The sequence below is a fragment of the Saccostrea echinata genome, unplaced genomic scaffold (assembly GCF_033153115.1).
Source record: "Saccostrea echinata isolate AGI-Se365-2 ecotype Australia unplaced genomic scaffold, CSIRO_AGI_Sech_v1 ptg000029l, whole genome shotgun sequence".
Lineage (NCBI taxonomy): Eukaryota > Metazoa > Mollusca > Bivalvia > Ostreida > Ostreidae > Saccostrea > Saccostrea echinata.
Genome location: NW_026889778.1, coordinates 30352630 through 30377010, shown reverse-complemented (window position 1 = coordinate 30377010; position 24381 = coordinate 30352630). Strand labels below are relative to the sequence as shown.

Here is a 24381-nt window from a genome sequence, read left to right as displayed (position 1 = left end):
TGTCTCGAAAATTCACTCCTGATTCATGTCCTAAATTTTGACCCCTACCGAGCTTCCATACTAGGCACTTCCAGAAAATTTGAAAACTGAGGTGCACAACTAGAACATGTCCTCTATTATCACTGAAAATTTCAGCACTCTAGCTTTTGTCATTTTTGAGTTTTTGTGTAGACAAAATGGACACTAAAAATTCGATTAAAGGGCGATAACTTCCGACCGGAAGTGAATTTTCAAAAATTAAAGAAAATGTATTAGGTTTACATCATGATACATCATCTCTGAAAATTTCAAGTGAATCCATCCAACCATCTCTGAGAAATCGTCTGCACAAAATTTGGACAGAAAAAAATAATAATAATAATAGTGAAAAAGAAACAATAGAATAATAGAAGGGTCTTCCGTTGGAGACGGAAGACCCTAATAAAAGTGAAAAAGAAACAATACAATAATAGAAGGGTCTTCCGTTGGAGACGGAAGACCCTAATAATAAGAAACAGAGTAAAAACAATATGTTCCCAAACTTCGTTTGGGGAACATAACTACAGGAAAACAAGAAATCTTCCAGAAAGCTATGGATTATCTACTAGGGAATACCAATTAAAAGTCCCTGGCAACTTTAAGCTAAAATTCTACAACTTTTTTGCTGATCGATTCCTACTTAACTCAAAACATGTGCACAAACTATTCCAAGTAAACAAATACAAATCACTTAAAGTTAAACTTGTCAATAATCACCTATCAACTACATGGAAAGCATAACATATACATATTCCTTCAGTGTCAAGTAAATATGCACATATACAAGCTCACCTCAACATTCCTACAAATATCAACTGTAATAATCAGGTTCAATAACTATGCAACCAGTCTGTCAAATCACTGGACTGTTACACTGTACGTACTGCATAATTATATATCTCCTGTGTCTGATTCACTTAGCAATACAACATGGTTTATTAAAAATTGTCTTTCTCTAACAACCAAATTTCCTTCCACCCCCACCCCCCCTTTTTGTTGGTTTTTTCTTTTTTGCTCATCATTTTTTTTTTTTCAGTGAATGAAATTTATAATAGAGCTGTCCATGATCCCCCATATCGAAAATGAATACAAAAATAATACAAGAAAAAAATACTAAAATAATACAAAAAAGTATATTTTTAATGACCAAATTTGGAACCCTCTAAATCTTGGTTCCAATTTAGGTCAAAAATAATAGACTTTTTAAAAGCCAAACACAGAAAAATATATTTTTAATATACTTTATTTTTTCGAAATAATACAGAAATGATACACATGACCTGTAAAAACGTATTGTTTTTGTACTTTTGTATTATTTCTCTATTTTCCTCTCCAAAGTATAAAAATAATACAGTCCATAGAAAAGTATAGAAAAAATACAGAATGTATTAATTTTGTATTAGCATATATTATTTTTGTATTTTTTCACCTTTAAGAATTAAAATACAAAAAAAATATAGAATATATTAATTTTGTATCACATATATTATTTTTGTATTTTTTCATCTGGAACAATTAAAAGTACAAAAAAGATATAAAATATGAAAATAATACAGTACACAAAAAAGTATGAAAAAAATATAGAATGTATTAATTTTGTATTTATATGTATTGTTTTTGTATTTTTATCAGCATGAAGGATTGTATTTCAAAAATATTAAAAAAGTACAAGAATGATAGACAAAAAATACATTTAAATGCTTGAAATAATACAAAACAGAGTTATAAAAACTACAAAAATGATCATGGGCAAAAATTGTTATTTGAAGAAAAGGGGTTGGAGATTGAGGTTCTTAATAGCATCTATTGATTGGAATTATGGATGTTTCGGGACCGCGACGTTTCGGGACCCCGACGTTTCGGGACCTAACAACACGTTTCGGGACTTGGGTTAACACGTTTCGGGACTTGGGCTAACACGTTTCGGGACTTCTAAATATTTTGTAAAGGAAATGAAACAAAACTTGTTTACTTGTGTTTTTATGTTTATACATGTATAATTTCTCAGTTTGATACACAATTTATAATTTAAGAAGCACTGATTGGAGTTTTTATTAGTTTTAAAGTTTGCCTGCGGCATGGAGCACGCCTGCCGAGAAAATCAAACGCCCGCGGTGTTGTCTCTTTAATTTCTTATTACAGTATTTGATATATTACCTTTATAAAGTATTTGGTTAACATTTGACCAAAATTTAATTCAATTTTTTTTTTAAAAAAATATGTATTTGATTTATTAATAGTGTTTGATACGAGAGTTTGTAGAATTAAAGCCGGGAGACAATCGTAACTGCTGTGTGAAGACCACGGACGTGTTTTTCTTTCTAAGACTTTCTTTCTCTCCTTTTTAATAATAATTTTAGGTATTTGATTTCATATTTGTTTACAAAATTTACAAAGGCTCAAGCTAGCATATGTGCAGTAAAAACTTTACGTTTTATGGGTAGTTGTTTTGAATCAGAATCTGAAATATTCCATGTTCAACTTTTTGGAAAAAAAATATTTGAAACCGTTTGGGAAAAGGTAGACAAAATCAAGATCAAAACATTTTGAAAACCTTTATATTTTGTTGAACTATTGTTTGATTCTGAATTATTTCATTTACCAATAAACAAACGATATTTTTTCCATATTTTTAGATTTTTATTTTCTTAAAATAATTTCAAAAGAAACCACACAGTCAATCTTTTTAGTTCCCATTACCGGCGGCGTCTTTATATATACATGTACGTAACACCTCCCTATGTACAGAGTATCAGTTGGGACACGTGTACCTGATCCCAGTTGTTGTTTTAACAATTTACTGACATGTTTTTTAAAGATATATTCGACGGTAGCTGAAGATCACTTGAATATTTTAAAATATCTATCATCATCCTGAGAAGATTAAATTTTGGAACCCCCCCCCCCCATTACCACACACACAAGAAAAAATAACTAATAAAAAAATGATAAAAAAATAAAAAGAAATAAAAATGAATATTGTAAAGATTTATTCTTCTTCGTCTGTTATGAAAAAAACCCCATCAAAGTATATCTTTATGACAATTTTTATTATATATATACATAAAAATTAAAATTCGGATTTAGCTTGAAATATTAGGTACTATGTGTAATTAGAATAATATGCTATATCACCATAATTAAATAATTTGTTTAGATCCCGAAAAAAATTAACTCAAGTCCCGAATCGTCTTTACCCAAGTCCCGAACCGTCTTGTTGCTAGTCCCGAAACGTCGTATTAGTCAGGTCCCGAAACGTCGTGGTCCCGAAACATCGTGCATCGTAGAGGAGTGTTTACTTTGTTGCAGAAGTCCATCTTCAAATCACACAACCTGTCATCTCATCTGACTTCATCACGGTGAAATATAGAACAGAATGATATAATAATAAAATTTAATGAACCATTACTTCAACAAAACACACATTTTCACATCCAAAATAATTCTATATAGATTTTGTTTAGCTCACACACCTGCAATACTTTCTTGAGAGGGATCTTCTTCCTCCATGACTAATCAGCTTTTCTTCAATGTTCTGCTGACTGAAATTAACAATAATTATAAATTGAAATTCCAAAAGATCCAGCGGAGTTCACCAAATTCCATACAATTGTACCATTGAAATTACTTTTCTTTAATCTGGGGTGTTTCTTAGGGGACAACCATTTGATTTGACAATCTGGAGAAGAAAAAGGGGGGGGGGACTGATTTATATAATATTTTTAAAAAAATATTTGTAATAAACAATCTGTCCTTGAAAACGTTGAAAGAGTAAACAAAATGTGTGCCCCAATGTTATTTAAATAAACTGCCCCCCCCCGAACCCAACCTACCCCCCCCCTCGAAAAAAATTTGAGTTTATACAAATTACAGAATTGTTTTTGAAGGGAAAATAAATAATTCGTCTCTGGTAAACTTGAAAAAATTGGAATGAATTAGAAATAGGAAGCCAAAGGCTTGAAAATTACCCCCATCTTCCACCCCTCCCTCCCCAATCAGAATTTATCACAAAAACCCTTGTTCCCCACATGGCCAATAACCGTACTATTTTATCTTTCTACAATACTACAAAATGGGTAAAAAAGGCATTCTTTGTTCCTCTATCTTTGTACTAAGTTATAATTTAAAAAACTGAAACTTTAATGTGCTAAAATATACATAATCTTACCGCAACTGTCGTTGTTTACACCAGAAAAGTCCGGATATGATGCCTAAAAAACGTCAGTCTCCTTATGTATTTGCTTTCCTTGGTTCATATATATGATCCTATGTACCATGATTATGCTGAACTTCTGTTTTTCGATCCATTTTACTCGCGAGCAAATGAGAGTTTATTCAAAATCACCTCAAGCTTTCTCAACACGTCCCGGGAAGAATTTTCAAAATGGCGTGGGTGAAATATTGTTGACCAATCAGAGAACAGTACGGAAGAGTTTTAAAATCTGACCAATCATATTGTGTCATATATACGAAAATTACCGATGTTGAGATCGGAACAGTTAGAGAAAACATATTTACATGGTTTTAAATATCTTGAATCAATTGAACAAACCTAAAATTATGTTAGAAAAAAACGATGTTCAATTTAATCATCAGAATCATTTTTTTATTCCTTACGGAATTTACCGATTACGAAACATCGTTATTTACGGTCATCATTTCCGCTGAGAGCAGCCATTTTTATATTCAAGTTGACCTGTGAAGTAGACCATAAAGTTCAAATATAATGATCAAAACGAGCGGGAGATACATAATATATAGCCTTTTTGACGGACAACTTAACTCATACATACGGTACCAGAGATTGAAATAATGTTTAACAACTATCCTTTACACCAATTTCACAACATTTTCTACATTATTTTATGATATTCTTTCGTAATAATTTCTTATTTATTTTTTTTTAAAAGCGGATAATTAAATAGTTTTATTCCATGTGATTGTAATACGTACTGAATTAAATATAATGTTTACTAAATTGAGTTGTATAGTCAAGAAAACATCGTAGGTACTGTAATTAGTGGAACTCTCCATGTTGTTTGTTTTTGTTTTTTGGTTGGGATGTGTTTTCACGGGTAAATCATGAACTATTTCTTTGAGTAGTATAACATGTACTCGTCTATTGTAAGCCTGCAGGTGGCCACCTGTGCTGTTGGCGATAGTGTAAACACTCGGTTGTAAACACGCTGTAAAATTTTCAACACAAAAAGAAAGTCTGAAACTCTGAAACTTCAAAATTTACCGCGTGTTTACAACTATCATGTACAGCATAGGTGTTCCCTTAGACGTATCTATCTCTTTCCAAATGACAATTTCACACCTAGTAAAGACGTTTTAAAAATGAAATTGTTTAGTTAACAAATTTAAACTACTGAAATTTTCTGTTCTAAATAGCAATTAAATGTAAAAAGTATAAAAGCAACCTTTATAGCAGTGGTCTTAATTAATCAAATCTGAGAAAAAATATTAATTCCAACAGACTTATTGCAAGGACATTCTGTAAATTTTCCTAAGTTCAAAGAAATACAAATTTCAGTAAAAGAAAACACTAAGTCCAAAATAAATATAAAAAAAATACATACTGACTGTATAGTATTTTTTGAAAAATTATTAAGTCCAAATTTAATACAAAAATAATACAGACTAACTGTATGTAATTTTCTGTAAAATTACTAAGTTCAATTTTAATACAAAAATAATACAGATTAACTGTATGTAATTTTCTGTAAAATTACTAAGTTCAATTTTAATACAGAAAAAATACACTTGAAAAAAACTAAGTCCACAAAAATACAAAAATGATATACTGAAAATAATCTAAGTCCCAAAAAATACAAAAATAATACCCTGTAAAAAATCAAAGTCAGATTTTAATACAAAAATAATCTACCTATTTGTTGGTGATACAAAAATAATATATTTTTTCTGTATTAATTTTAAACAATACGAAAATGATTGTATTAAAAATATATTAAAAATATACTTTTATGTATTATTTTTTGATATGGGGGCCTCTTGTAAATGAAGCTTCACCAACATAAAAATAAATAATCTAACCAAAAAAAAAAAAAAAAAAAATTGCCATATTCCCTCCCCTCTGAATCAAAAGTTTGTCCCCTAGGTACATGCAGATTTATCCTATAATGTACACTGTATATATTAATAATTTCTGAATATCCATAGGAGAGGCATTATATAATTGCCTAATGACCAGTAAAAGAATGAATGCATGTACACTACCTTGTAAAAAGTACATGTAGACCTATATAGTATGATTTTTCTTTCAATATGAATTAATTCTTATTGACTATTATTGATTAAATTTATACTGTCAGTTATATATGACTAATGAGAAGAAATTACTAAAAGAGAAAATACACAAAAGAAAAATGAAGAGAAAATTAGCATGAAATTTAGATGGAATAAAACAATACCAGAATAATTTTGAAATTTCAATATATTTTCAAGGCTATATATATAACTATTTGAAAGTACATAGAGGCCAACTCATATATATAAACACTTTTTTATAGTATTATACTATAGTGGTATACTAGCTAGCCAATATGACTTACACTACAAGAAATGAAAAAAAAAAAATGTAGAAAAAAAAAATAATAAGGACGGCTGATTTGCTTGATTCTACATTTAGATAACGTTACTATGTGATAATTTTTGACTGACATCTAAGGTATGTAATTTTTAGGTTAATGTTATTTCACACAAAAATCAAACTTAATTATTATATGATATTGCTAGTTTTGTTTATCAAAGATAGATAAAATAAATGAAACTATATATAATCTGACCTGACATAGAACAGTTACTAAAAAATTCTCCAGCAATAATATTAATTGTTATGAAAACAACACTGATCACAATGAATAGTACACATACATTATAATTATTATGTGATAAATGGGTTTGTGTATAGTGTACATCATCAAGCACTGTGAGTTTGTGTTTGCCAATCAGAGTGGGTCACAGGTAAATGATATGTGATAGGTAGCAGGTGGCCAGTGTAGCATGCAATGCTGAAGTCAATTGATAATTAATTTTTTTAAGAACATTGGACTATTAATCACAATTAAATGTCAGGTAAGGAGCTGAAATTTTACACTTTAAAATTTGCATTTAATATATCGATACTTTGTGTCTCTTACACTGTGCTATGTATGTTTGGTTGTGACCCTTTGTTTCCAAAGCTTAAGGTCAATAGGAAACTTGGTTGCTGCGTGCCAAAGGTCATATAATATGTCAATAATGTATAATTTTAGAAATGTAAATCATGTAGCCATAGTACCTTCTGTACCCTGGTTACATTCAGAATCCAGATAATACATATAATAATAAAAGTAGAATTTGTATTATTAAGTAACTTCTGTACCCACTATAACCAGGTCACATTAACAGTCCTTCAGAAATTTTCTACTTTCATTTTTCAATGGTTTTATACTGTAACCTTTTTGTAACCTTATTGCTAAAGGATAAATAGGGGATGTACCCTAGGGTACAAAAGTATGACCTAAAAACACAGTACCAATTTCTTGCCATATATGCAGTCCGTAGGAAGCAATTTCAGTTTGTGGTGGGTGGGTGGGGGGCACAACCATAAAGTTAGTGGGGGGGGGGGGTGCGGGCACTATCAACTACCAAAAATTCCTTGACAAGCAAAAAAAAAGGGAAGAAAGAAAGATAAAAAAAAAATGCTGGCCTAATAGAACATTATAAAACATTACTACAGTATTAGTAATGTTTTATAACGTTCTATTAGGCCAGCATTTTTTTATTTTTAGGTTTACAAAAATTAACGAGTATCACATTGATTACTTAACAGTTTCTTTTTATTTCTTCATCTATACCAGTCTAGACGAACTCCAAAAACAGCGTGAACTCCGAAAATGAAGTTTTTGGCTCCATCATGCATTGCGGCAAAATGGCGTCCGATGTAAACAAACGATGGATTGTCGTTCGTTTCTCCAAATATACGGCAGCATAATGGCTGTATTTAGTGCATTGTTACTTCATTCTATTTTTTGTTGAATGGATAATTGCATAATTCATTAAATTATTTTGTGGATATTGACTTATTTATTGCTTCAAACTCTTGCATAATATTGAATTGGATATATACAACATCGAATTCAATACTGCCGGTAAGAAATATTTTCTTATTTAATTTATTGTCTCCTTGATTTAAATTTTATGCCGTTCCTACAATAAAGGTGCTTTTATTTGTTTTTGAAGACACCAAGCTTGTATTTATTTTAATCAGAAAATGTGCATTTTCACCACGGAGCAGAGATATTAACAGGTTCATTTTTAAATGACATGTTGTGCCCTTAATATTTGGAAGAGTGGTTTTTAAAGTTTTCATATTAATAGATAATAGTTTTAAAAATGTTTTCATAGTAATATCTGTTCATATGTGATAAAAAAAATCGGTAAATAACACTGGTAAGAACTTACGCGTTCAATTCCGATGTCGTACACAAATAAAAAACTGGAATGTTAATTTATGTGTAAAATTCAGTCAAGTTTTTAACAGTTACAATATATATGTCCCATTTTGCATATATATCCCTTTTATTATGCATATTTACTTCTCAAAACATATCATTTTCTCTGTAATTGATCTGACTTGAAATGTTAACTTTGAAAGTAAATATCTCCTTTTTTGCAAATAAAATAAAAAATCTGACAAATACCATCTCTTCAGAGGTCTTTTATTTAGCATTTCTGAGTACTTGCATAATTGCCATGCTTTTCAAAACTTTGCACGGACAGTTTTTGTAGAACCATCATTTTTGCCGAAAAATTGCCATTTTTTGTGTGTGTGCCCATGCGTGGACTCTATTTTTGGAGTCTTTTTCAGTCTCAATTTCTTACTTCCGGAAACGCTGTTTTTGGAGTTCGTCTAGACTGTATACAGATACTGAAAGTTCAAGTATAATAAATTATAATCTAAACAGAAAAATTCATGAAATTCAATAAAATGAAAGGAAATTCTTCTTCTCAAGAATCACAGGATCAGGAAATATGAAACTCATGTGGAAGCATCCTCAGGTAGTGTAGATTCAAGTTTGTTCAAATCATGACCCCCACAATGGAGGAGGAGGATCAAAGTTTTTCATAGAAATATATAGGAAAAATCTTTGAAAATCTTCTTCTCAAGAATAGCAAAGCCATGATGAGTCATATTTATATGGAAGCATCCTCAGGTAGTGCAGATTCAAGTTTGTTCAAATCATGACCCCCAGGGGTAGGGCAGGGCCACAATGTAGGATCAAAGTTTTACATAGAAATATATAGGAAAAATCTTTGAAAATCTTCTTCTCAAGAATAGCAAAGCCATGATGAGTCATATTTATATGGAAGCATCCTCAGGTAGTGCAGATTCAAGTTTGTTCAAATCATGACCCCCAGGGGTAGGGCAGGGCCACAATGTAGGATCAAAGTTTTACATAGAAATATATAGGAAAAATCTTTGAAAATCTTCTTCTCAAGAATAGCAAAGCCATGATGAGTCATATTTATATGGAAGCATCCTCAGGTAGTGCAGATTCAAGTTTGTTCAAATCATGACCCCCAGGGGTAGGGCAGGGCCACAATGTAGGATCAAAGTTTTACATAGAAATATATAGGAAAAATCTTTGAAAATCTTCTTCTCAAGAATAGCAAAGCCATGATGAGTCATATTTATATGGAAGCATCCTCAGGTTGTGCAGATTCAAGTTTGTTCAAATCATGACCCCCAGGGGTAGGGCAGGGCCACAATGTAGGATCAAAGTTTTACATAGAAATATATAGGAAAAATTTTTGAAAATCTTCTCAAGAACAGCAAAGCCATTGTTGGTCATATTCAAATGGAAGCATCCTCTGGTAATGTAGATTTAAGTTTGTTCAAATCATGACCCCTGGGGGTAGGTTGGGGCCACAGAGGGTCATCAAAGTTTTACAAGGGGATACATAGGAAAAACCTTTAAAAATCTTCTTCTCAAAAACAGCAAAGCCATGACTGGTCATATTTATTTGGAAGCATCCTCAGGTAGTGTAGATTCAAGTTTGTTCAAATCATGACCCCTGGGGGTAGGGTGGGGCCACAATGGGCAGTCAAAGTTTAGGAATATATAGGAAAAGTCTTTAAAAATCTCCTTCTCAAGAACAGCAAAGCCATTGTTGGTCATATTTAAATGGAAGCATCCTCAGGTAATGTAGATTTAAGTTTGTTCAAATCATGACCCCTGGGGTAAGTTGGGGCCACAATGGGTCATCAAAGTTTTTACAGTCCCTGAAACATTCTACTTTCCCATTTTTCTGTTCACTCACTGTTTGTTCAGTGTGCATTCACCGTTCGTTCACCGTTCGCTCTCCGTTCACAGTTTTGTGTTCTGCGTTCACCATGAGTTCACGTTCACCATTCACATAGCGTTCAGCGTTCTCTGTCTGTTCGTTCACTTTGCGTTCACCTTGCGTTCAGCATTCACTTTTCATTCAGTCTTCAGTGTCATTCGGAACTACGAAGTGAAAGGACTTATCTTTTTGTTACGAAGGATTTATGGGTTTTTTAATTTAATAATTAACATACCGTGTGCAAAGAATCGATATCTCATTGGAAAAAATATCCACAATATTCTAACATTATTAATTTTTTATTACTCTAACTTTGCTGTAAGGTTATTTATTAATTTACTCTGGGAAATAAATGTTGTTATAAGTGTGTACCTACATGTATGTAGAATGATGCTGAAAAATTTAATTGAAATACGGACGACATCTAGATACTTCAAGAACTGCAACATTTTGTTGTTATGTTATAGATGACAAATCGTTAATGGAGAGATAATTATCCAAGTTAATTAAGTTACAAACTGCAGCAAAATTACGAAAATATTTATTTCTAACACTGCAGCAAAACTACGAAAATATTTATTTCTATTTAAACTCATTTTTTTAGCTCACCTGAGCCGAAGGCTCAAGTGAGCTTTTCTGATCAAAATTTGTCCGTTGTCTGTCGGCGGCGGCGTTGTTGTCGTAAACTTTTCACATTTTCATCTACTTCTCCAGAACTACTGGGCCAATTTCAATCAAACTTGGCACAAAGTATCCTTGGGTGAAGGGGTTTCAAGTTTGTTCAAATGAAGGGCCACGCCCTCCTCCAAGGGGAGATAATTATGAAATAGCAAAAAATTAATGGCATTATTGAAAAATCTTCTTCTCAAGAACCAGTTGGCCAGGAAAGATGAAACTCATGTGGAATTATTTTCAGGTAGTGTAGATTCAAATTTGTTCAAATCATGACCCCCTGGGATAGGGTGGGGCCACAATGGACGATCAAAGTTTTACATAGGAATATATAGGAAAAATCTTCAAAAATCTTCTTCTCAAGAACAGCAAAGCTATGATTGGTCATATTTATTTGGAAGCATCCTCATATAGTGTAGATTCAAGTTTGTACAAATCTTGACCCCCGGGGATAGGGTGGGTCCACAATGGATGATCAAAGTTTTACATAGGAATATATAGGAAAAATCTTCAAAAATCTTCTTCTCAAGAACAGCAAAGCTATGATTGGTCATATTTATATGGAAGCATCCTCAGGTGGTGTAGATTCAAGTTTGTTCAAATCATGACCCCGGGAGGTAGGGTGGGGCCAAAATGGACGATCAGTTTAACATACATGTAGGTGTACATAGGAAAAATCTTCTTCTCAAGAACAGTGAAGCTATGATTGGTCATATTTATTTGGAAGCATCCTCAGGTGGTGTAGATTCAAGTTTGTTCAAATCATGACCCCCGGGGGTAGGGCGGGGCCACAATGAACGATCAAAGTTTTACATAGGAATATATAGGAAAAATTTCAAAAATCTTCTTCTCAAGAACAGCAAAGCTATGATTGGTCATATTTATATGGAAGCATCGTCAGGTGGTGTAGATTCAAGTTTGTTCAAATCATGACCCCCGGGGGTAGGGTGGGGCCAAAATGGACGATCAGTTTAACATACATGTAGGTGTACATAGGAAAAATCTTCAAAAATCTTCTTCTCAAGAACAGCAAAGCTATGATTGGTCATATTTATTTGGAAGCATCCTCATATAGTGTAGATTCAAGTTTGTACAAATCATGACCCCCAGGGGTAGGGCGGGGCCACAATGAACGATCAAAGTTTTACATAGGAATATATAGGAAAAATCTTTAAAAATCTCAAGAGCAGCAGAGCCACAGTTTGTCATATTTATATGGAAGCATCCTCATATAGTGTAGATTCAAGTTTGTTCAAATCATGACCCCCCCCCCCCCCCACTCCCTTTTTAGGGGTAGGTTGGGACCACTTATGCATTTAAGCTTTTCAATACTAAACTGATTTTTCCTTTTTTCCTAGCCACAGTGCTCAGGTGAGCGATGTGGCCCTTGGGCCTCTTGTTTCAATTACTACAGAAATACATGATAGAACTAGTTGGAGATACTAGCACTTCGTCTTCGGTGTGACAAGACTTTCACACCTGCACAGTGTCGAATGATTTTGATTGACAGGACAAGCACGTGGACTTCGTGTGAACTTGAAGCAGGAAAAAAAAAACGAGTGAAAAAAAGAAACTGTTACAAGTATGACTGCCAAACAAATGGATTTGTTGATAAAAAGAAGTTTCTTTCATTGCCTAATATATTTAGAAAAAAATGAAGAATTTTTGTTTGATATCGGTACAAACATTTGGTGAAGCCTGAAAGGGGGGGCTAAAACGGAATCTCCCTCTCTCTCTCTCTCTCTCTCTCTCTCTCATCTTTTTTATAAAAGCTATGACAGCATATTGCTTAAAGATCAAGTTCTGAAAGTTTAATCTATAACAAAAATATGAATATGTTTGCCTCTTTGTATAATCTTGTCCAAGTATAATAATGGGGAAATGTCTACAGGTACATGTATATGTAGAAGTTTGCTTAATAAATCATCATAAAAAATAGAAATGACACATGAAATATTATTGCAGTAAAAATGTAAAAAGGGAATGTATTTTTTATGCAGTACGTCCACAAACCTTTGTTCATTTTTTTTTTTAATTTTTTTTTTTACGCGGAATTGCCTTGGCACGGAAATATATATGTTCAAATATTAATTCAAAAGCATCCCTATGAAGTATAGATTCAAATTAGTTCAGATCACCCCCCACCCTCCCGAACCATTTTATTTTTATACTTTTCAACCATTCAAGACTGAACTGATTTATGCTTTATCCTAGCCATAGTGCTGAGGTGAGCAATGTGGCCTCTGGGCCTCATGTTTTTTTTTTAGTGGAGACTAGAATGTAGGAATTCTTACAGAATTTCCTCAAACTAAAAATGTAAAATTTGTACAAACCCTAACACCTGCTACTACACCACTTGCACGGTACCATTCATTTCATTTTGTGTACGGTACAGTTCGTTTTCTGAATGGTAAGGTATGCTTTGTGCAGGAATGGTACACTTTGTGCATAGAATGGTTTGTTTAATATGTGAATGGTACGCTTTGGTAAACAGTATGTAAATTAAGCGGGTGGAGCCTGTACACTTCAGTATATGGTTGGCTACTTAATAAAGTCATTTATTTCTTTATTATATATTCTCTTTATTTTATATAAATGAAAGGACGGTGTCGAAACCATTTCTTAACAAGTTGTTTTTAATATTAAAGCTGTCATAAATATTTTCTTCTTACAGCGGTGTTTTCGTTATTACATGTAACTAGTTTTCCAATTTACTGCATCTTTTAAGCTCACCTGAGCTCAAATTAAAGCTCAAGTGAGCTTTTCTGATCACATTTTGTTTGGTGTCCATCTGTCTGTCTGACTGTCGTTCTGTATATGTCTGTAAACTTTTCACATTTTCGACTCCAAGTTACATTATGTTGGAAGGTGGCTTAATCATCATATTGTCCTCAAAAACAGCAATGATTGTTTAATTATATGATTCAATGATTTAATGATAGAAATTCATTAAGCAGTCTATGTCATCTGCAAAGAGAGAACCAGGGTTAAAATAACATTATTTGAAATTTAAAAAAATCTTGTTATGACCAGCCATAAATATGGCCGGGGCATATAGTGTTTGTCATGTCCGTCTTCCGTCCTTCCGTCTGTCTTTATGTCAGGCTTTGCGTTCAGCTCTGTTCAAAGCTCAGTTTCAAAGAAACTATCCAAGATATTTTTCTCAAACTTCATATGCTGATAGATATTGATGAGGGCTATGCAACTGCATCAACATTTTTTGACCTTGACCTTTCCTTTGACCTAGACCTCACTTTTCTTAAATTAGTGTTTAGCTCTGTTTTAAAGATACCATTCAAGATAGTGTAATCAAACTTCATATGTTGATACATACTGATGTAAGCTTTTCAATTGCATCAATATTTTTTTACCTTGACCTTTCTTTTGACCTTGACCTCACTTTTCTGAAATTAGTGTTAAGCTCAGTTTTAAAGATACCATTCTAGGGCTGTGTATTGAGAAAAAATACAATATGATACGATATTTTATAAAGCGAAATGCGATATATTGGATTCTTTAACAAGTCTATATCAAAAAAATCTTGTAAATCCTTTAAAGCATAAATTTGATAAAAACTCTGTGTTTTATTACCAAATTGGAAGTTCATGTCTCACTGTCATTACAAAGTACAATTCAAAATTAAACTTTTAATGACTGTAAAACTAACATGTTAAAATATAGTTGTCTATGTATTTTGTAAGAGTTATTTAAGATGTGCTATCTCCTTAATGTTTATTTCATTATTGACCAGGTTTAATGAAATAAACATTAAAAATGATCTTTGGTGACTGAAATTCATACCTTTTTCACAGAATTATAGGAAAAACTGCCTGCCCAATACATATTGGAAGTTATTTTTTCGATACGATACATTCCTGAATATCGGTACGTATTGATTAATCAATATATTGACACAGCCCTATACCATTCAAGATAGTGAAATCAAACTTCATATATTGATACATACTGATGTAAGCTTTTCAACTGCAAGAACAGTTTTTGACCTTGACCTTTCTGTGACCTTGACCACACTTTTCTTGAATTAGTGTTTTGCTCAGTTTTAATGAAATCATTCAAAACATTTTTATCAAACTTCATATGCTGATACATACTGATGAGAGCTATTCAACTGCATCAATATTTTTTGACCTTCACCTTTCCTTTGACTTTGACCTCACTTTTCTTAAATTAGTGTCAAACTTCATATGCTGATACATATGTATATATTAGGGATAGCAATCGATTACAGAATTGCTAATCAGTTAACCACAAGACATTCTGACTGATTAACCGGTTAATCGTATCAAAATGCACGCTTTCTTGACAATTGTTTTTCAAGTAGCTCTGTCAATATATACAAATAGATCCAAATAAGATGATAGAAGTTAAAACATTCCATTTGTCTTGATTCTGGATCAGAAAAATGTGGGTACATATTTTTTATTTAAATTTCAGTAGACAAGAAAAAAAATTTAGAAAACCATGAAAAAAGCCTAAGATATCTTTGATAATTTTCCAGGGCAGATGTCATGAAAGTTCTTTTAGAACTGCATTTTCACTATGATAATCAAAACTACATGTGAACTCTTTAGCCCTTAATTTACAATGTTTGTTTAATAATTATATGTAAATTGAACACACCAATTCACAGTGCTCAATGATTCAAATATTATCATTAAAGAATTACGTAACAGTCGGGGTAACGACATGGTCTTTTCACAGTAATTAACACTACATAAACTGACCAATTACGCTACAGTCTCAATCTGGAGATTCATAATTACATGTACGTCCAGATTAGATCCTTTCAAATTTCAATCCTAAATGATCATCCTTTATTATATATAATATGTCTAGTTTGTTGGGTATGCCAGGGCATCAACAATAGTTGGATATGTGGGGTAATTTGCATAACGGTCGAAGCCTGTTATAGGTAAATTTTCCCACATTTCCAACTATCGTTGATGTCCCTGGCATACCGAACAAACTAGACATTGATTCTTTATATTTACATTCCTTTTTGAATTAAAATTGTAAATATGAATAATAAAAAATGCTGTCTAATAGATTGAAAATACACAATACACAAGGCCTCGCATGTTAATTTCAATAGTCTCCACCCACTGACATCAGACACAAAGATAGCTGCACGAGATTGACATGCATATTACATGTGTAAGCTCCTGGCCTTTCACTTGGCAAAATTTACATTCAGGTTTAATTATCAAGAAAATTAACTCACCTAACTTTTAAAAAGTTATCACAGAGAAAACAATTAAAAATGTAAATATATATATATTTATTACAAATTAATTTAATATTTAAAGGTGTAGCACTTTCAGTATACAAGGAAAAAAGACTGCTTTTCTTGAATACTTGCCTACAGTTCTGGTCACAATTTCATCAAAATAAAGATCCTTCATTATAACTCACAGAAGCAGCTTAATGTCATGAATGTACTCAGTTTTTTTTTAGCACATGCATAGACCAAGTGTCACAATGGTAAATAAAGTATGATTAAGGTTCAATAATTTTATTATTTAATTATATAAGTGGGGTTAAACCGGATGCCATGGGCTTACGTCTGGCTACGCATGCGCGAGAACACTAGAGAGTTCGCCTCTAAGACAACTTGCACTTAGAACAATTCGCCCTATTCGAATTAGAATATATATGCCAATCATTGGCAAACCTCGCTCTAAAATCTGTACATCGTATTTATTTATTCTTTGGCGTAACCAAGATATGAATTTCTCTTTAATACATATATCCTTATATACAAAATAAAATCATTGGCAAACCTCGCTCTAAAATCTGTACATCGTATTTATTTATTCTTTGGCGTAACCAAGATATGAATTTCTCTTTAATACATATATCCTTATATACAAAATAAATTCTATGGTACAAGCAATTTAAATACATGTAAGTAGGAAAAACTTAATAGATAGCTTAACAGCTTGAACATGTTGTATTAAAAACTTCATTCAACTACTAGGTTTTAAAAGATTTACCGGGATTAGTTTTATGCATCAAGGTTCGCAAAATAATTTGATTGACAGCAATCCAAACATAGCTTGATAGCGGCCTGTAGTAATGTTTTTCCATGTGGAGGAGAGGGAGAAACATCAAAAAAAAAATCTGCGTACTACAGATCTGTGCTGCATGTGTACCATCTATCTTTCCAATGATAGGATATCTTCCGTATAAATCTAGTGCAGATGTCAAGTCCTTTACATGTATCGAAATAGCCCAATTTCTTTAAATGACAAAACTATAGGCCAATCGAGAATAAAATTTAACAACTTTGCTATGAAAGTACAATCACTCAAAGCAGGCAGTTCATTGTAGAAAATGTTAACGAAAGGTTGATCCGTGCCACCTTTCAGAGTAACCAATGAACTCGTCCATGGATGCATCGACGGTCGTTGTAACAAGAATAGATATGGGTTACCCCATATCCAAGATATACGACTTTTAATTTACTCCAATTTTCACTAGGAAAAAAATGCACATGTTATGAAACTGGTGTATAGTTCTTTATGTCCGTAGCAAATACCGTCACCAGTCTAAGCGTCACCAGCAAACAGTGCACACACCTGTGCTTGCAAGACCAAATAGCCTAGGTCTACACACGTGTGATGAGATTGTCAATCGCATCTTCTCAGACCTTCTGGCGAGCTCGGAAAAACACATCGTTTTGCCGAGAAGTTACGATTGCAGGTGTTGTATATTAACCAGTCCGTTAATTAAAAGCGACAGAGAAACACACACACACACAAAATTATTTTTTTTGTGTTTTTAAATTGATCAATTTAATTGATAACCTAGCATTGTTTTAGATACATGTAACTCAAACCCTCTAGTGCCGAGTCCCTCTAGTGCTCCAGTACAGGGTCAGATTCAGCAGTTTTTGAAAAGGGGGGGGTCTAGGTCACACTGCAGGCACATATTCAGTCCATAGCAATGGTTTTCAAAGGGGGAAACCTCCAAGAGTTGACAAGCAACAATAAATAAATTAAAATAACAACCTGTGAACCACACTGTAAAATCCTATTTCGGAGGGAGGGGGCTTCGTCTAAACTTTTCGGGACATTTTGATTTCTTTTAAATGTTTGATTGTCCTTATTTTGAACCTTCCCACAACAAAAAGTGCGGGGGAACTTCCAATGCAAATGAAAACTTATCGGTATATATTCAAATTATAACAAAAGATTTTTTTTAAAGAAAAAGTGAGCCCCCCTCCCCAACATACTACGGGGACATTTTGAACCTTTCTCTTCATTGATTAAAATATCCCCATAATATAGAAGAAAAATATTTCCTTATGCATACTCCCTTTCATGACCTTTTATGCATACTTCTTAAAGTTAGTTACTTAAGAAGATGGTCCAAAATAGCTATGTACTTTCGCTGGAATCTTCCGATGATATCGAAGTGAAATCTTTCATGTTACGTGTGGGTGGTAGAGGCCCGGGGCCGGAGCTGTGAAAGTACAAGGAGAAAAGCAATAAGCAAATCTATATCTAGAGAGCAGAAAGGGCAGAGATTGAAGTATTTATTTTATTGAAAATACTAGACGTAAACATATCTATTTTACAGAAAAAACACACTCTCTCTCTCTCTTCCTCTTTCTGCAAAAATAAATGGGGTTACAACATCCAAAACCCCCCCTTTCCTGGATCTGCCAACGGAGTTACAATTCAATCATTACGACACCTGCACGCTTAGGCCTCTTTTAATCCTGTTGTTAATTTTAAAGGCTACTTTACCAGTGTTTACAATTGTGATTTCACAATCTAATTAAAATTAGATGTTCTGAATCCGCTACCGCTTCTTTTGAGAAGCGGTAGTGGATTCCGAACATCTAATTTTAATTAGATTGAACATTTCATATTCACATAATTTCAAGGTCATGGTTTTTTATCATTACAGCCTAATTAAGCAGACTTGAATAGCGATGAAAATTACAAGATACATGTAAAAATAGAATTTAATTTAATTACACCTTTGTAAATTCACTAAATCTAGAAATTTTCTTTGAATTTCGTGTAGAAACACATGCATATGGTCCACGTATTGCAGTCCTTTTTTAAAGGACAGCAACTTGTTTGAAAACTATTCACCTGTAATTGTCTTAGTCTCCTAAGCACCCAATCCATCTACCTGGTTAGTTGCTGTCACAGCATCCTTTTATGACAGTAACCAATATTTGTACAAACAATGCATTGAAAAGGTATTGTAAGTAAGATACAAAACTCAGATGGTTTTATGTTGGAAGGAGACTCAGTGCTTTGCACCTTGTCCCATACCTGTTTCTGACATCTTAGACCATCTTCATCTTGTATCCCTTACATATAAAATGTATACTTTCTCTAGTTTCATATGTTGTAGGTTACAACTAGTATGTGGTATATCATGGAGAAAACTCAGATGGTGCTGGATTTATCAGATCGCTTAATTCGGAGTATATCTAGCTGGCACAGTTATGGAGTCTATGAAGATTCTGAAAGCATTGAAGAGCTTATTGATTTAGGAGCAGATGTCAATCGTCTTCATGGCACAGTTCTTCCTCTGCATTGTGCATGTATGGTCTCTGATGTGGATAGTCTTCTTATTTTGATACGTAATGGTGCCAATGTAAGTAAGTTGTTTCCTCAGTCTTTTAAAAGTTAAATAATGTACTACCCTTGTATCCTGTAAGACCATACAAACAGTAAAGGTGCAGTCACATGCAATTTTCATTCAATTTTCCATCTGATATCTTTTATTGACTAAAATCATATTGTACATGTGACATAATGTCAAAAGTACCAGTATAAAGAACAATCTGAAAGTCAGTTGAAAATCAAAAGTGTCTGATTTTTAGCTTACCTGAGTCAAAGGCTAAAGTGAATTTTTCTGTTTAAAATTTGTCCGATGACTCTTGCCATTGTCTTTGTCATTGTCATCATTATCATTCTAAACTTTTTACAATTTCATCTTCTTCTGCAGAACCACAAAGCCAATTTCAACCTAACTTAAGACAGAGTATCCTTGCATAAAGGGGATTAAAGTTTGTTCAAATGAAGGGCTTCACCCTCATCCAAGGGAAGATAATAAAGAACAAGAGGCCCATGGACCACATCCCTCATCTGAGCACATTGGCTAGAAAAAAAGCAGAAATCAGTTTAGTAGAATTTCCCTCCCCCCCCCCCTCCCAGAAAGGGGGACCAGATTTATTCACATTTGAATCTACACTAACTGAGGATGCTTTCATATTTCTTTGACTAATCATGGCTTTAGATTTTTAAGTCACCCAAGTCACTCAGGCAACCTATTGCTATCCATTTTCCTCCGTTGTCGTCTGTCATTTGCATGTGTTATGACATTTGAACATTTTCAGCTTCTTCTCTGAATCTGCTGAACCAATTTAATTTTATGGCATCTATGGGTGAAGGGGAGCAAAATTTGTGAATTTAATGGTCTCTGCCTCCATGGGGCCTGAGGGTTAGGGCTAAAACCATCAAAATTCGTTTTATCTTTAAAAATCTTCTCCTTTACTCCTGGACACCAAGCAGTCAAGACCGTCACAATAGCTCGCTCTGTGATTGGAAGGTCAAGGGTTCAAGCCCCAACCAAGACTGACCTAAGTCAAAAAAAAGTAGGTAGCAACTGTTCCTTCACCAATCATTCGGCACTTTGAAGTGAAAGTTGCTGGTCCTGCGGATGAGACCTTAAAAACCGAGGTCCCGTGTCACGGCAGGCATGTGTATGATAAAGATCCCTCACTGCTCGATGGCCAATAGTGCTGAGTTAAGGTCTAAATTTGAAGCCCTTCACCGGTATATGGTGACCTCTCTATATGACTGAAAAATTCTTGAAAAGTTGTAAAACAACATTCAATCAATCAACAAATCATCAAGCAGTCAAACTGTTGGCATGATTGTAATAAACATTGAGCCCTCTACCAAAATTTTGAAATTCATGGCCCCAGGGTCTGGGGTTATGGAGTTGGGTGGAGCTCTTAAAAATATAGTGAAAATGCATAAATTCTTTGAAAATCTTCTTCTCTCCCCTGTTTATAAAGAAGATAAACTCTTCCAAAATTGTGAAATTTGTGGCCCCAGGATGAGGGGTTTGGCAGGATGAAGAGCCGGGGGGGGGGGGGGGGGGCTCTATTGATTATATAGTAAAAGAGCATTATTTCTTTAAAAATCTTCATCTCTGCTTCAAGGTATTAAGCAGATAAACCAAAAATATTTTTATGATGAGCAAGGGCACCTCTTCCAAAATTTGTATCTTGGCCCTTGGGTCAAGGGGTTCAAGTGTTAGAGCTGGGCTCCATCAATCATATAGTAAAAATGCATAAATTCTTTAAAAATCTTCTCCTCTCCCCCTATATATAAAGCAGATAAACTAGGCACATGGTTATGATGATCAATAGTGCTTCTTCCAATGTTGTGAAATTTGTGGCCCCAGGGTGAGTGGTTTTGCAGGAGGTGGGGGAGGAGGGTCTATTGATTATATAGTGAAAGTGCATTAGTTCTTTGACCTAGGTATTTAGCAGATAACCCAAGTATATAGTTATGATAAGCAAGGATGCCTCCTCCAAAATTGTGAATATCTTGGCCCCTGGGTGAGGGGTTCTGGTGTTAGGGTAAGGCTCTATTGATCATAGAGTGAAAATGCAGTAATTCTTTAAAAATCTTCTCTACTCCTGGGTATTTAGCCGGTAAACTAAGTGCATGGTTATGATCTAGGATGTTCCTTCCAAAATTGTGAAATTTGTGGCCCCAGGGTGATGGGTTCATGTGGGGGGGGGGTCTATTTAATATATAGTGTAAATGCATTTTTTTTTTAAATCTTTTTCTCTGCCCCAGGGTATTTAATAGAAAAATTAATTGCATGGTTGTGACAAGCAAGGAAATCTTTTCAAAAGAGTTGAAATTCATAACCCCGGGGTCAGGGATTTTGGTGATAGGATGAGGCTCTTTTGAGTATATAGTAGAAATGCAATATTTCTTTGAAAATCCTCTCTGGTCATTGTTATTAAGGAAATATACTAAGTGCATGGTTATGATGAGCAAGAGTGCCTCTTCAAAAATTGTGAATATCTTGGCCCCTGGGTCAGGGGCTTTGAATCTATAGTGAAAATGGTTTATTTCCTCAAAAATCTTCCTTTCTGCTCTTGGGCATCTAGGTGGTGAAAAGAGTATATAAAGTTATAATAGGCAAGGGTGTTTTTACCAGATTTTGAAATTCTGTATCCTTTGGTCAGTTTATTAATTTCTGCTGAAAGAAGTTATTCCCATTTGCTATTCACCTATAATAGTTAATCACTATAAACAATGTAACTTAAAAGGTCAATTGAATAACAGAATTATACAAGAAATTTTATAATATTTAATACGAAAGTACTTTCATAGTTTTTAATGGTCAGGTAAACTTTTGAATAATACATTGTAGATAAATGAAAATGGGACAAAAATACCATATATTTGTACAATAGATAATCTTCAAAGACCAAGAGAGGCCAGTGCGAAGGGGAATGAAATGTATTAAATAATAGTGCTCTAGAACTGTTGTTTTGTTTAGCCTGCATGAGGATAGTGACAAATGGGGAAGGGTACAGGCAAATAAAACTTTTAAGATTTGTTGTTGAATACAAAATTAATATTTTGCTGATCTTTGATGATCCTATTTCTCTTGCTTTTGGGTAACTTAGCTTTATTTATCAGCTTATTTTGTATTAATCTATGGATTGTTACATTATGTTCAGTTGACGGTTAAGGCCCTTGGGCATCTTGTTAAATATCCCCACCCAATTTTCACTATTTCTTAGTTATCTTCCCATATGCACTTGAGCTTTTGGCTCAGGTGAGCTAAAAAGTCAAAATTTGGGTGGGTCATTTAAAAATCCTCTTTTAAGAACCACTTGGGCAGAAAAAAATGAAACTTATGTGAAAGCTTCCTGACATAGTGTAGATTCAAGATTGCTTAAATCATGACCCCCGGGGTAAGGATACAGCCACAATGGGTTTTACAGTTTTTACATAGGTACATACATAGGAAAAATCATTAAAATTTTTCATCTCAAGAACAGCAAAGCCATGATTAGTCATATTTATATGGAAGCATCCTCAGGTAGTGTAGATTAACACAATTTTTCTTAAGAATTTATGTTAACAAGATCTTCATTTAATTTGTAATATTAGTATTTTAAAGATTTTTGCCCATATTTCTGCCATACAAGTTTAAAATTGGTTGCTCAAAGAGGAAAATTCGCTTGTTGGCAACCAATGGGAAATAACTCTTGCTAAATTCAGGTCTATGGAAAACTATCTAAAAAATTTGCACAATTTGGATTATTTCCCAAAGTGGTCATTTTGGCATCTAAATATATTTAAGGTCATCAGAAATGCAATGCACTAAAATAATAATATTTGTTTTCAACAAGGTTCAAAATGAGCCAAAAATTACAACCCCCTCCTACCCAACCACCTCCCCCCTTTTGAGGTCACCTGAGTCACTCAGGTGACCTATTGCTATCTGTTTTCGTCCGTCGTCTTGCGTCGTCCGTCGTGCATTGTGTGTTAACATTTAAACACTTTCAACTTCTTCTTTGAAACCGCTGAAAAATTTCAGCCAATTTTAGCATATGGCATCTATGTGTGAAGGGGAACAAAATTTGTGAATTTCATGGTCCCTGCCCCCCTGGGGCCAAAGGGATGGGGCTAAAACCACCAAAATTAATGTAATCTTTAAAAATCTTCTTCTTTACTCCTGGACATCAAGCAGTCAAACTGTTGGCATGACTGTAATAAGCGTTGAGTCCTCTACCAAAATTTTGAAATTCATAGCCCCAGGGTCAGGGATTCTGGTGCTAGGGCCGGGCTATATAGATCATAAAGTGATAGTGCATTATTTCTTTGAAAATCTTCTTCTCTACTCCTGGGTATTATTGAAACAAATTGAATACATAATTATGAAAAGCAAGGGTGACTCTACCAAAATTGAGAAATTCATTGCCCCAGGGTCAGGGGTTCTGGTGCTAGGGTGGGGCTATATAGATCATATAGTGAAAGTGCATTATTTCTTTGAAAATCTTCTTCTCTACTCCTGGGTATTATTTCAACAAATTAAATATACAGTTATGATAAGCAAGGGTGACTCTACCAAAATTGTGAAATTCATAGCCCCAGGGTTAGGGGTTCTGGTGCTAGGGTGGGGCTATATAGATCATATAGTGAAAGTGCATTATTTCTTTGAAAATCTACTTCTCTACTCCTGGGTATTATTTCAACAAACTAAGTACATTGTTATTATAAGCAAGGATGCCTCTTCCAAAATTGTGAA

The 24381-nt window shown here is 33.7% G+C and overlaps 2 protein-coding genes across 4 annotated transcripts in view; both read left to right on the top strand.

Moving 5' to 3' along the window:
* LOC133195821 (actin-related protein 2/3 complex subunit 4) overlaps positions 1-24381 on the top strand; it is a 206564-nt gene that overhangs the window by 125559 nt on the left and 56624 nt on the right. The window lies entirely within an intron of this gene.
* The window catches only part of LOC133194729 (ankyrin repeat and SOCS box protein 8-like), a 48665-nt gene that overhangs the window by 18981 nt on the left and 5303 nt on the right, over positions 1-24381 (top strand). The window contains exon 2 of one of the 3 annotated variants that reach the window (XM_061330636.1): positions 19438-19683. In XM_061330636.1, coding sequence (XP_061186620.1) covers positions 19450-19683 — 234 coding nt within the window. In that variant the 5' untranslated portion in view covers positions 19438-19449. Of the gene's footprint in view, positions 1-19411; positions 19688-24381 lie in introns of those variants that run through there. The other 2 variants (XM_061330635.1, XR_009722167.1) reach the window with 2 other exon arrangements.